General features: G+C 33.7%; 1 protein-coding gene across 3 annotated transcripts in view; it reads left to right on the plus strand.

The window, feature by feature from the left end:
* sev (receptor protein-tyrosine kinase sevenless) overlaps positions 1 to 14,305 on the plus strand; it is a 343,357-nt gene extending 329,052 nt beyond the window's left edge. For 2 of the 3 annotated variants that reach the window (XM_081730952.1, XM_081730953.1), the window contains exons 34-38: positions 760 to 998; positions 3,134 to 3,325; positions 6,670 to 6,824; positions 10,598 to 10,651; positions 13,106 to 14,305. In XM_081730952.1, coding sequence (XP_081587078.1) covers positions 760 to 998; positions 3,134 to 3,325; positions 6,670 to 6,824; positions 10,598 to 10,651; positions 13,106 to 13,617 — 1,152 coding nt within the window. In that variant the 3' untranslated portion in view covers positions 13,618 to 14,305. The remainder of the gene's footprint in view (positions 1 to 759; positions 999 to 3,133; positions 3,326 to 6,669; positions 6,825 to 10,597; positions 10,652 to 13,105) is intronic. The other variant, XM_081730963.1, reaches the window with a different exon arrangement.

Consider the following 14,305-nt stretch of genomic DNA (forward strand, 5'->3'; position numbering starts at 1 on the left):
TATTTTAATTTCTATTTATTTTTGTATTGCTATATAAAATCTATTGTAAAATAAGTGTCCTTTGCATGTAGGAGAGATACATATATTGGTGACTGGAAGAACAGTGCAAGTCCAAAATAGGCTGTTACTCTTAATGTCGAAAATAAGTGTTGAATGGATAGACCAACACATTCCTAGAATTGATATAAACTTTTTCAAAGTTATTACGTAATTTAGGGGATCAAGATGGCAGCTAGCCAGATAAGTACACGAGTGTTACACTCTCACTTTTTCAATTTTCAGTTTCAAATAATTTTACTTTCACACATTTTACGTTTGATACAATCTTTAGGATACTTAGAATAATTTATATGTGTCTGGCACCACTAACCCCCGTTATTTCTTAAAATTTTTAGTGTTAGCAATTTTACTTTGAACCGGTTATTCGTCCTCGTTGACGGGCCATTTTGGTTACAGTTCATACTGTAACTAAAATTAATTCCACTACTGAAACAATATTAGTGATCAAGTCGTCATGGCTTGTGACTATACCGATAAACTCCCTAAAGGACAAATAAGATAAGATACGTATTTTATAAATGAATTTTATGTATACAGTAAAACAGCATAACATAATTTTCTTATTGAAATATTCATAAAGACTTATTTTGGACTAGTACTGTTCTTCCACTCACCGATTCATACATATTATTTGGTTAATTATTATTTTGTAACCAGAAACAAGTATGCAAATTTAATATTATAATTTTATTTTCGCAGTATACAGCAAATGCATTGACACTTCATGATCTGTTAGCGATGTGTGTGGACGTTGCTCGTGGGTGTAGGTACTTAGAAGAAATGCATTTTGTTCACCGTGATCTGGCGTGTAGGAACTGTCTTGTCTCTTCAAGTGATCCCCAGACACGTATAGTGAAGATAGGTGATTTCGGCCTAGCACGGGATATTTACAAAAATGATTATTATAGAAAAGAAGGAGAAGGACTTCTTCCAGTTAGGTATGTATTAAAGGTTGCAATGATATTTTACTAATAACTACGAATATTCTTGTGTTAATAATAATAATACGAATTACGATATTAGTATTTCGGAAAAAAAAGTATTAACATGATCCGTGATATCAATAGTGCACTCTCTAACTTTATTAATACTCGGGCTATTTAGCTCCGAAATTCAAACGTTTATGATTTCAGGTAATAATACCTCTGAAAAGAAGTTTTCGAGCGTAAGTTTGAAAAGAAAAGAAGTTTTAATACATAAAAATCTGTAATACTGTTTTATTTACATCTATAGATAAAATTGTTTTGCAGTTGTGGGTTCAGGTTGCATATTAGTTTTTTCTTAAAAAAATAAAAATGTTATTTTTATATCGGTATTCAATTTGAGATTCAAAAATAACATTTTCTCAGTATGGAAAGAGAAAAATAGTATTTTTTCTATACCTTAATACAGTACAAATGACTAGTTAATATATTTACTACTTATTTCTGGTCTCAACAGATAAGATTTTCAGAAATCGTTAATAAAAAAGTCAGATTATTAATACATTAATATAATTTACTACAGTACCAAGGTAAAAAAAATATATATAAAAGAGGAAAGTATTAATGGAAGGAGGAAATAACTGATTAAACTCACGTTTACACACCATATTGTCTGTAGGTACGAATTCAATAATACTCACAGTGAAAAAGTGCATGACTGGACGGAGATTCGAATCCGGAATCTTCGGCGTACCGTGCCAATGCATTAACCACAACGCTACCCAATCCACTCCCAGGACAGCCATACACTCTCCAACTGTTTGGTGCTCTTTCACTCAGACCACGTGGCTTGTACTACAACCTAGTTGTTATGTTCAGAACACTTCTAATTGTTGCATTATCATTATATTAATGAGAGAAAGAAACAACCGATTTAAACTTATTTTTACATACCAAATTCTCTGTAGCTGCAAATTCAGTAATACACAAAAAGTGAAAAAGTGCATGTGACTGTATCGGGACTCAAACCCAGAATCTTCGACATACTATGTCGATGCATTAACTACTACGCTACCCAGTCCGTTCCCATAAAAGCCATACACAAAAAGCACCAAAGAGTTGGAAAGTGCATGACTGTCACTCTGTTTATTATTAAATATAAAGTTAATTTAAGTTTGTGAAAGTTAATATAATTCGCATGTAAGTGAAAATTTTAAAGGCTATTCATCTTATTGGTACGTAATCTTTCATTTAAGAATCACCAAATAAGAAACCTTTCAATTATGAATTGGTAACTGATATAAATTGAATAAGAACACAAATAACAATGACTGTATATAAATTTACTGCATAAGTTCGTTCTTTATAATTTTATTCGTATGAACATATATCAATGAATCTATAAGCTAGTTGAAACAACAACTTCGGTACATAAACAATTGTTTGTGCTGTGAAAAGTGGTTATTTATTTAGATGTATGTAAAACTAATATTTTATGTTTGTAAGCTTGCTACTGGGGACACCAAACTGTAAGTATTCTATATAGTGTTTTATTTATTTTCTTTCTTTTACGCTAACGAGTCGATTGCCAGTCCCCATGTCAAACAATAACTTCATTAATTTATGTTATGGGTCTAGGTAAATGGCAACGTTGCATTTTCATTTAATATTGGGTGCATAAAGAGTGTACAGCCCAAATGGTTCATCCAATTTAAAAACTTTCTTCACTTTAAATTTAAAAGATCATATTTGGAGGCGGTTTCCCCTCTTATATTTTGCCTAACTCTGATAATAACTGTTACCCTATGTCAGGGGACAGGGGACTTTTGAGACACCCTATATATATATATATATATATATATATATATATATATATATATATATATATATATATATATAATAAATAGATAGATGTTAGCAAGTTCGATAAAATTTAAACATTTCTAAGGATTTTCAACGATTACAAAATGTAAGGAAAATTAAAAATAAGTATAATTTCCAATCTGTTGCTGCCTGGAGAAGTCCAATCAAACTTTGAAATATTGCAGATGATAATACATAATATACGTCTTCAGGGAACATGGAGGCGAGTAAGTGATGAATATATTAATGGTTTCTTTTTCTTTCATTTTTCAAAACAAACAAAAAAGGTGGATGGCTCCAGAGTCATTGGTAGATGGCGTTTTCACTAGCCAATCAGACGTTTGGGCATTTGGAGTACTGATTTGGGAAATAATGACATTGGGACAACAACCATATCCAGCAAGAACAAATTTAGAAGTGTTGCATTACGTTAGAAATGGCGGACGCCTAGGCAGGCCAAACAACTGTCCAGAAGATCTGTAAGTCTCCTTAATTCTAAATATAACAATTTAAAAATGTCATTTAGTAATTTAAGTGATAACTTAATCGTATTTTAGTCTGTGAATCTAAATTTCATGATTTGCTTTAGTCGTTAAATTATGTTATTCAGTTCTCGTTACATTTTTTTTGTATTTATTTTCTTTTAAAATTTTACAAAATTTGAAGAACAATCTTACAATTTTTCTAAGTTAATAATTTTGACTTACAAAATTAGTATTTAGTGAAATGGTTGCAATTGTCGAAATATTTTTCATTGTCAAGTAGTTATTAGAATTAACCCTACGTATACCAAGGTGGGTTAAAAAATGTCCACACTTTTATTAGGATAAAAATTTTTATGGTTGTTTCTTTAGTATCAAGTTATAACTAAAGCTTTGTGTCAAAAATAATATAAATTTTATTTTCTGTCATTCAATACTTTTAATTTCTAGAAAAAAAAAAGAAAAAAAAAAAACAGAATTTTAAAGAAAGTCCTCGTGGTGAACATAAAGTACCCTCCCTTGTTGTAACGTGTTATCATAAGGTTATTTCTAGTTAAAGGTGAAGATTCTGACACTAGGCGTCGCTATGGGTACAGCTGATGGAAAGCGTAGTACACCTAAATGGAAAAGATCTGCTACTTTCAGAGTGATGGTATTAAAAGTGAAATCACTGGTTATGCGTAATATTGCAAACCAAGGGATGGTTAAAAAGTATCAGTCACATAAATCATTATTTTCTGTCTCAGAAAATGTAATATTCTTCTATTTTGTCCCTTCAGTTAGTTTATAGTTTTTTTTTTTCTTTTTATTATTATTTTATGTATCTCGCCGTCAGTATTTTATTAAAAGTACTTTGAACTCGCGAACGTTTACAATTTAGTATATCAAGAAATGAACTATTAGAAAAATTAGAAAAAATATGAAATAAGAAAGTAGTGAATAACGACAATACTGTAGTAAGCAAGTTAAATATGCGTCAAAATTTCTAATATGTTGTGGCGGTATAAGCAAATAATGTTCTCTGATTAATTAGCAACCAGTAAATTAAATATATTGAATTATCTAATTGGTCAGCAGCCAGTAAATTAAACATGGAAAAATACTGTATACTTAAGGGAGTTTAAGTACACCGAACTTCAAATTTTAAAATAAAACTATTAATTATACAAAAGCTGTGAATTTTCTACAAACATTCGTACAATTAAATGAAATTCTTAGGTGAGATGAACATACAATTATTCAGGGAAGAAGTTAAACTATAAATAAACATTTTAAAAACTTCTCTTAACGTCTGTAGATGATGTAAGCAGTTATAATACAAGAAGAGTAAAAGATTTCTCAATTATATATACGGAGAAAGGCCCCAAATACGCAAGTATAATTCTTTATAATAAACTCATTCAGATTTAACAGGAATAAAATCCATGTGCACTGTTAAAAACAGGATTTTACAAATTTTTGCTTCAGAAGTGTTACTAATATTTGAGGGATTTTTCTACCTTGAAACTAGTTTCAATTTCATATTACAATCAGTGCTATAAAGTTCGTAACACATAGCTCAATGTTTATAAATTTGTTAGAATTAGATTTCTGGGATTCCAGTGGGACCATTATTTTAGGTAACATCTGCATTTTGTTCACTTTTCCTGTTGAGGCTGTAGCTATAATTACACAAAAAACTTAATACTTATTCGTAGTCATTTACATACTTGAACATAAGTAAGTTCGTCCAAAATAGGCTTTTCGCGCCTCACTCTCTTAACACCAAGCACGAACTCTTCGCTTCTGTCAAGGGCCGCAGTGGCTCAGTGGCAGAGCGTTCACCTCTGGTGTTTGGGGTCCCGGGTTCAAACCCTGCTCCCGCCAAGTGAACTTTGTGGTGGACAAACACCGTGTGCGTGGGTTTTCTCGGGGTTCTCCCGTTTCCTCCCACTTTCTTTATTCCACCATTTCATTCATCTCTCGTCTCCTTTAGCCTAACCGGCATAAAAGTGGGACGTAAAACTCAAACATTCCATTTCATTTCATTTTCTTCGCTTCTGCCAACAGTCGGGAAAATCCCATCGCTATGTTTCTGGTTGGCAGTGTCTTTTAAGATTTAGTATGAGGAATACAAAAGTTTATATATTCATACTTAATGCAAATATAGTTGTGGTATATTCAGTAGTTCTGGCAACACGTATTTTAACTTCGTGAGGACGAAGAACTAGAAATTGCAATAGTAAATGAGTGTTGCAGACCAACTTTAAGTATTCAGTCTATAGCTGATGGATTTTTCGCATAATAGTTCAATATAAAACAGTTTAGTAAAAAAGAATGCACATTGGCAATTGTGGAGATTGACCATTCTGTAAACAATTCACACAGACTACAAGCATCGTTCCCACGATAGTTGAAGTAAAGTGTCGGTTGTCGCACCTGCTTGCAATGTAACCATTTCGTACTTAAAAAGATTTCCAAGCGTTGATAATCATTTAGATGAAAAGTATATATAAAATAGTCTTAGTAGTCAAAATCATGAGTTGGTAACTTTACTCAAGAAAAGAAAAAAAATTTCCAAAGCACTCTGCTAAATGAGATAGGCACTTGGTTTAGCAAAGAATGATTTCTTTGTATTATTGACGGTGCCAGTAGGTCTGGAGAACACCCGTATGCAAAGAAAGAACGTAGTTTCTCACCAGCTCGAAAGCGTTCAGAGCAAAGCAAGAAAACAAGTTTTCCGTTTATGTGAATAAAATAATAATTTTGCATGTTGATTAAAAATTGGAGAAAATACACAGTTTGTCCAATAATGTCCGTGCTGACGGTCATAAGATACAGAAGAAAAAAAAACACGCATTTTAAAGGAGAACTTAAAAAGTTTATTTGGTCTTACTTACAAGTCATTCTAACTCAGTGTAACTCCACGTATTTTTGTATTTCTATACACTTCTTCCCAATTGAGATAGTTAATTTCAATTTTCCTCCTAATTTATATTACTTTTTATCTCTGTGACCAAGGTTCCAAGGAGAGGAGAAAGCTTCAAAATTCAAGGATTATTCATGATTAGGATTGCAAGTAAATGTGACAGTTGTTGATATCCTAATCATACCCTTATGCCGATTTTATTTGTTCTGATGTTACACAAATTACGCAGTTTGTGTTCAAAAATGGGAATTTGTAGAGGTAGATGCCAGTCATAATTTCTGTAATGACGCTTTCTAGTAGGAATTTATTCTGTCATTAGTTTAAATTTACTTGAGGTAACATTTATACTATTACGTGCTTGCGTTTGTGTATTATGAATGTGTCCTCTTTCTATATGAACTACAAATGAAAAATTCTTTTATTGTAATTTCAGGTATCAATTAATGATAAAATGCTGGAGCTACGGTCCAGAAAATAGACCTACTTTCAAATATTGTTTAGAAGTTTTAGAGGATCTTAAAGACAAATCAGAAAACGCCCCTTTAGCATCTGTACATAATGGACACTATATTGGAAGAACTCGAAATGGTATTTTCTTTATTTTCCTACCTTTGTTTTTAAAATGTTGCATGGGGCATTATTTTTTGAATTAACAAATAACATTAATTAACTTTATTATAGAGGTATTGGAGTACTTTAATTTTTTCAGTATTTCAATTTTCTTGCTGCTTATCCGGGATTTATAAAAGTTAGAAACTAAATATATGTTGAATATGCTACATTGAAAGTAAGCAGCGCTATGAATTATGGCTGATTTTTAAACTTAAACCTATACAACTGCTAGATAATTTAATTTAATAACATGGTGATGTGATATGTGAGAAATAACATTGTTAACCTTTTTAAAAATATAGTGTTTGTTACTATGTGTTTGTGTCACATTAATATGCATGATAAAAAAAGGTTTACTGATGAATTAGGATAACAAATTAAATGTATTACTCTTTTTCACCTATTTTATTTTATTTTTTTTTTTTTAATCTGAAATTAAATCGATTGTGGAAACCATCTAAAAGAAAGTAATATGTGTGTCCCGCAATCAAAATACTTCGGGTTCGAATTCTGTAGCTGACCTGTCCATCTTGTGATAGATTCTTTTTAATCATCAGAACAGATGATAAAACTAACCAAGTCCGCTTCAGACAATGTAAAACCACGCTCAGGAATTCTATCATTCTACTTTCAGATTTCTGTAATTCTTGGAAATTATTTGTACTTCCGAGCTTTCGACTCTTCCCTGGTCATGGAGGTTAAAAACAGGAAGAAAAAAAAAATAAAAAATATCAAGGAATAAAATGGAACGGACTTACCAAGGGAAGAGCTATGCTGGAAAACACCAGTTGATGATTACCGACGTACTTGACAACATATTTTCTAGCACAGCTCTTCCCTTGGTTACGTAAGTTCCATTTTATTCCTTGATATTTTAATTTTTCTTCCTGTTTTTATCCTTCGTGACCAAGACTCCAGGGCAGAGTCGAAAGCTCGGAAGTACAAATAATTTTTCAGAAATCTGTACGTAGAATGATAAAGTCCAGTTACGTAATTTAGTGGCTAACATTCAAAATGTTAATTGATACTTACCTTCTGTTGAAATTAAGTTCCAGCTGGAGTCCATATGACTTCATTGCCTGTAACTTGAGAATGTAATTTATCAAACGTGAAAACAATATAATGCATACCAAGTAAATTAATTAATCAAAGAAACTTAAATGAACAGTCAAACAAAATTTTATAAAGGGGAAAAATAATTTAATTCAACTCGATTGAAAAGTAGTTCTTGATTGATTGGTATCTACGTCCTTTATCAGCAGCCAGGCTATTAGAACGAGACTTGCTGCTTAAACCGAGATCTGAACCAGTGTAGTACCTTCCATGCTCTCCTGCCGAGAATCGAAAGAAAGGCGTGTGAGCTAGCCACTTGACCAGCGAGTAGGACACTGATACATAACTAATTATGAAAGTTCTTTTTATATTACCTTTTAATATTTGTTTCTGGTTTGACTGTTTACCAATAAAGTGTATCAAAGTTGCAAATTGCTTATTAAATTTTAGTAATAGTTATTAAACTGTACTAGTGAAAGAGTTGGTGAAAAAGAGTTTTTTTACTTCTTGTAAAAACGGGAAAGTTATTTTATAATCAGATAATGCATGAAAAAGTTATTTGTAAAAGAAAATTACCGAGAAATCCAGTGGCGAAACTAAAATTTTAACCCAATACGCGAGAATTCTTCTCAGGACTTCGTATAAGTTAATTACTTTCTTAGGTTTTGATCATGCACAACGAAATTCAAAAGCTGAATATAAAAAATAAACAATATAAAGATTTATTTTCATATTGCTACTCAGAATTGCTTTAAGCAAAGAAAAATGTTAAAGCAATAAAAGTTATTTACTATTCTCTACGACATCTGAATTGGCGTATGGCGTCAGCCAATAAGCTCGCAGTGCGCTGTTACCAAACCTTCAGTGACGAATCTAATCATTCATAATTGTATACAAATACGAACAAAATCAATTATTAATGATTAGATTCCTCCCTGAAGGTTTAGTAACAGCGCACTGCAAGCTTATTGGCTGATGCCATACGCCAATTTGGATGACACAGAGTGTAACTACCTTTATCTATTTATTTTTCATTAATTTGTTATTTTACCTCACAAGTACTGTCGTCTTTAAAGGAGAACCTCTGAAATAACATGTGTGTTAATTTTCAGAGTAATTTCATGCACTACAAATACAATCGTATAATATACAAATTTGTTCACAGAAGACCTAGATATTTTCAATTTTCTCCTCTTTATTTTAAATCGTGAAACAAAATACCATTAAATTGTTGTCATTCTAAATTTTCTTATGCTAGCAATGAAGTGTTAATACGTATTTTGAATTTTGTGATAATTTATAGTTATACCCTAGATTTAGCGGCTGAATTTGACATTTAGAGATGGTAGCGTTTCTTCAGTGGTCTATATTAGATCAATAAAGAAGTTGTGATAACCGGTAACAAGGAAAAGTTGAGTTAGTCATAATCATGAATGTATTGGAAATTTTGATTAGACCATCTTTCGTTTCACAGTTCGATTTGGCTGCAAATCAACTACCACTAATCATCTTCAGAAAAGAAGTTTCCAATACTTGAGTTTAATTTACAACTATTTCTTTTATACCGGTAATCAGGGATTTATTTGTAGCCAGGGAAGCCTGGGAATTTCCCCCCTTCTAAATTTTGACTTCCTTGTCTCTTAGTTCAATCTTCCCAGGTAAAATACCCCTTTCATAGGCTATATAATCTGTTATAAAGTACAATAATTCAACTTCACGTTTTAGTAGCAATACTTTATAAATATTCCCCCCTTCTACAAAATCCACAAATAAATCACTGCCGGTAATCCAATTCTAATTCTGGTAAAATTTAACTCCTTCACTTTCTGATCAATGTCCTCTGTAAATGCAGTAGTTTCGCCACTGAAGTTATGCTCTAATGTTATTTACAGGGTGTTTCAAAACAACACCGACAACGTTTGGGAGGTGATTCATGACACCAAGATAAGATAAAAAGCATAGACCAACCTGGGTGCACAAATGCTTCCTTTCAGGGTTACAGGCTGCCGAAAACATGAAAAAATGACCTCTAAAGGTCCATAGCACCAATACTATGGGACCTACCGTAGGTGGGTCAAGACTTCACTTAGGAACTAATATGTGCGCTATCCAAAAATATATGCTTCAGAATCCTGCGGTACTTACGCAACAATTCTTATAGAGGGAGTTTGTCTACGGGCATATAATTTGAAGTACTCACCAACTACCTATATAAAAGTTGTTGCGGAAGTACCGCAGGATTGTGAAACTTGGATATTTAAATAGGGCGCATACTAGTTCTTAAGTGAAGTCTTGACTCGGCTACGGTATGTCCCATAGTATTGGAGCTATGGACCGTTAAAGTTCATTTTTTCATGTTTTCGGCAGCCTATAACCCAAAAGGAAGCATTTGTGCACCCAAGTTGGTCTGTACTTTTTTGTCTTATCTTGATGTCAGGAATCACCTCCCAAACGCTGTCGGTGTTGTTTGGAAACACCCTGTATATAAAATACTCTTATAACAAGTTTCAAGTTACAATGTTATTAATGTTCATCGGCATGTGTAATGTTGATACTAACAAACTTAAAACGTGAATATGTCCTAAAAGCGTTTGCTTTTTGTGTGTATTTGTGTCCATCTAATTTTTTAGCTAACAACTTATTATACTAAACCAGCTACTGCATGCTAATTTATGCTTGCTTTTATTTCTTGTCAGGTGGTATTGAAAACCTTGGCTTCTTTGAAGATGAGAATCATAATAACAGTTCAGGTACATTACTAACTTTGCTTTTGTTTATTAAAAATCCCTCTGTCATTCGATGTTAATACGCTTTGCATTTAGCTATTATGCTAGTAAATTCTTTTGGAGTTTAATTTAACATATCAGTAGCGTGACGTGAGAGAAGTTTTGAGCCGTACAGTCGCCGCAAAAATACATAATGTGCTCGTTTGTCGTTTACCCTTTATGCTGTTTGGTCAGTTGCTTTGGAAATCAATTTAAACACGTTACCAAAAAACAGGAGTAATATTTCCAATATGATTTGAAGGTAACTCTGTAATTGAAACAAAGTATAATCACGAATTTAGTTTGAAAATATAAGTTCCATAAGGCGATATAATTTGGAAAGATTCTTTCGAAAATTCACCGAAACAGATGATATTGTTTCGTTCAAGAGTGATAGTTATTATGCTTGAATACCATGCAAATTGCCAATATTAGTTTAGACCAGCGATGGCCAATTAACAATGTACTACAGGCCAGGAAAATTAAACACCATTCTTGACGTCTATTTTTCTTATCCCCCTGAGGCGATGGCTCGCTGAATTGTATAAGTTATACATTTTCTAAATCTTGGTTCTATTTTGTATATTCTGCTTCTTGCTCCATGTATCTAGACCAATCAAGGCTTGAGATAGATATATTAGAAAATAACTCTATGAAATCTGCATTTTTCTAAAAAATTGGCCCTGCCTTGCAGAATTATATCAGAAACTTTGATCATTTGTGCTTACTGTAAATTTGATTTTAGTCATTGTACAGAATACATTTGACATAGAATATGACCGAGTGGATGGCTTCGTCAAAAGTGAAACAAAACTATTTTGATTTGGTAAACTTCATCTCTTCCAAGCAAGCAGACTTGTATCAACAGTTCAAAATAAGAGCAACTGTGACTAAAATAAAATTTACAGAAACTACTGTATAAAGTTTGTAGATAAATAGATACAGATAAACAACTTCTTATGAACGTTCACGTTAATTTTTTTTTTTTTTTTTTTTTTTTTTGGAAACCTGTCAAACCATTTTTATATATCACTTTGTTTCTTTGTGGAAGAGTATGATTACGAGGTGCTACCCAAAATATCCGAGACTGTTACTGTAGAAATCAGACAACTATACTTACGTCCTAATTTCCACCATCACCTTCAAAGTCGTCCCCTCCGGCATGTGTGCAACAATTCCAGCGTTGTTCCCACTTTTGGAAGCATTCCTGGAAGTCCGCAGGGTGAAGGGTGTTCAGGACTCGTTGCAATTCCACTTAGATGTCTACAATCGAGTCAAAAAGTCGCCCTTTCAACGCAAGTTTCACGTCCGGGAACAGATAGAAGTTGCAAGGGTCTAGGTCAGGGCAGTAGGGAGGGTGAGGAATCGTTGCCGTGGTTTTTTTTTTTTTTTTTGCCAGGAATTCCCTCACAACGAGAGGTGTGTGCGCGGGCGCGTTGTCATGGTGCAGCAACCAGTCTCGTTTACCACAGATCTGGCCGTTTGCGCCGAACATCTTCCCTCAGTCTCTTCAGAACCTTGAACTAAAACTTTCCGTTGACATTCTGACCAGGTGAAACAAACTCCTTATGCACAATTCCTCGAATTTCGAAAAAAAAAAAAATGATCAGCATCGACTTGATATTGCTGCGAACTTGTCGAGCTTTTTTCGGGCTCTTCCATTGTAATGATTGCTGCTTCATTTCCGGATCATAACCATAGACCGAAGATTCATTACCTTTAATGACTCTGGATAAGAAGTTTGGACACTCTCGAACTCCTGCAGCTCAGTACACGTCTGAATTCTGAGAATATTTTGGTCGATACTTACAAAGCGAGGGGCAAACTTCGCTGCAATTCTTTTTCTGTTCAGTTCATCGGATAGAATTCGTTGACATGTACCGTACGACAGTCGAAGTCTGTTACTAACATCGTGAATTGTCTGCCTTCAGTCTTCGCGAATCACATCACGCACTTTCATGATCATTTCTGATATTACGCATGTTGGTCGACCCGAATGTTTGTCATCTTCCGTAGATTCGCGGCCTTCTTTGAAACTCTTGAGCCACTCAAATTTCTTGCTTCTCAATACACTCTCACCAAATGCCTCTTTCAGCATGCGGTGAGTTTCGGAAGCAGTGGAAATGCAAATCCGTTGTTCCTTAACGTCAGCCATTTGACAAATCGCAGAAGCACTGAAACACGTCCTGACACGCACAACTACAACTCACAATTGAACGCGCCAAAGATGACGCAACTTTGTGGTGCAGTAGCTAATACATGTACCTCGAGACATCTAGCGGCGGAATGTCGTACTGCTACTGGTTTGCCCGATAAAAAAAAAAAAATCTCTGATACTTTGGGTAGCATCTCGAATTTCAAAATAGTCTATGGGAACTAAGAGTATAGAGCTTGTACTAATTGTAAGTGTAATTAATAATTCACCAATTCTTTTTATAGGCTCTTGGAAGACAAGCAGTAGTAGTGGAAGTCAAAACAGGGTATCTTTTCTACAAAATGGAGGACGCGTACCCTATAACACCCCCGAAGGAAGTGACAGGAATTCAAATGATGAAAGCATTTCCACTGCTTCTACCATCCCCATTTCAAGTTCACAATCAGGAAGTCCTGAAGATGGTCGAAATAATGTCCCACGAAGAAGTGTAGGAAGTGGAACGACACCGGAAATTCCGAAATATTTGGAGCTTATCTATGACAGTGACGCAACAGTTGCTAGTGATGGGTACGAAATACCACGATCCCTGCAACAACAAGAAATTTGTACAAACAACAATACTAACAAAGCAAAGAAAGCGGTTCAACACCTACAGAGACGCAACAAAGAACTCGCACGTTTTCTACGTCATCAACAATTAGTAGTGATAGTGTATCGGCTTCCTATCAAAATATGCAAGCGAAAAGCAATCTACCTTCTGCTGCTGCTGCTACTACTACAGCGACAGGTGGCGTGACAGAAACTCAACCAACAAACCTCGCTACGGATTCTAGTGTAATAAGTGCTTACAGCAAACCCACAATTAAAAGTACAAACTTTTGGCGGGAAAAAGATTCATCTGGTTTTCAAAAACTTCTTCCTGCTATTCACAAAACAATGGACCACCATGTGTGTAAGATGAACAATTGTAGTAGTGTCCATACAGGAGGGCATTATGGGAAACCTAGTTATTGCAACGTTGTAAAGCAACCATTACTAAACAGTCTCGGCGAATCTTCCAATCAGGAGAATGAAACTTCTTCGGAATGTTTATCCGAAGAGCCTGAACCAGTTTTGAGTCTTGATTACACTCCCAATACCTCAATGTGTTAATATATATTATTCACGCATTCCTACATATTTGAAGAAAGAAAGCAGTTTTGTGTAAAAGTAAATTAAAAAGCACTTTTTTTTTAATTGATATTGCTACCTTTTTAGTTTTTTTTAAAAAAATTCTTTCTTATACTGCTGCCTTTTTGTTTTGTTTATAGACTTGAACAATTCATCATTGCACGTACAGACTGTGCAAAACATACTCATTGTATATAAATTTAAGTATCATCATCATTTCTTCCCAACTGCTTGGCAGTGTACGGTACACATGTATTTTACATATTGTATATATGTATTTCTGTAAGTGAATGAATGAATTCGTTTTTATACAA

This window comes from Thermobia domestica, chromosome 1, assembly GCF_964235325.1.
Source record: "Thermobia domestica chromosome 1, izTheDome1.hap1.1, whole genome shotgun sequence".
In the NCBI taxonomy this organism is placed as follows: Eukaryota; Metazoa; Arthropoda; class Insecta; order Zygentoma; family Lepismatidae; genus Thermobia; species Thermobia domestica.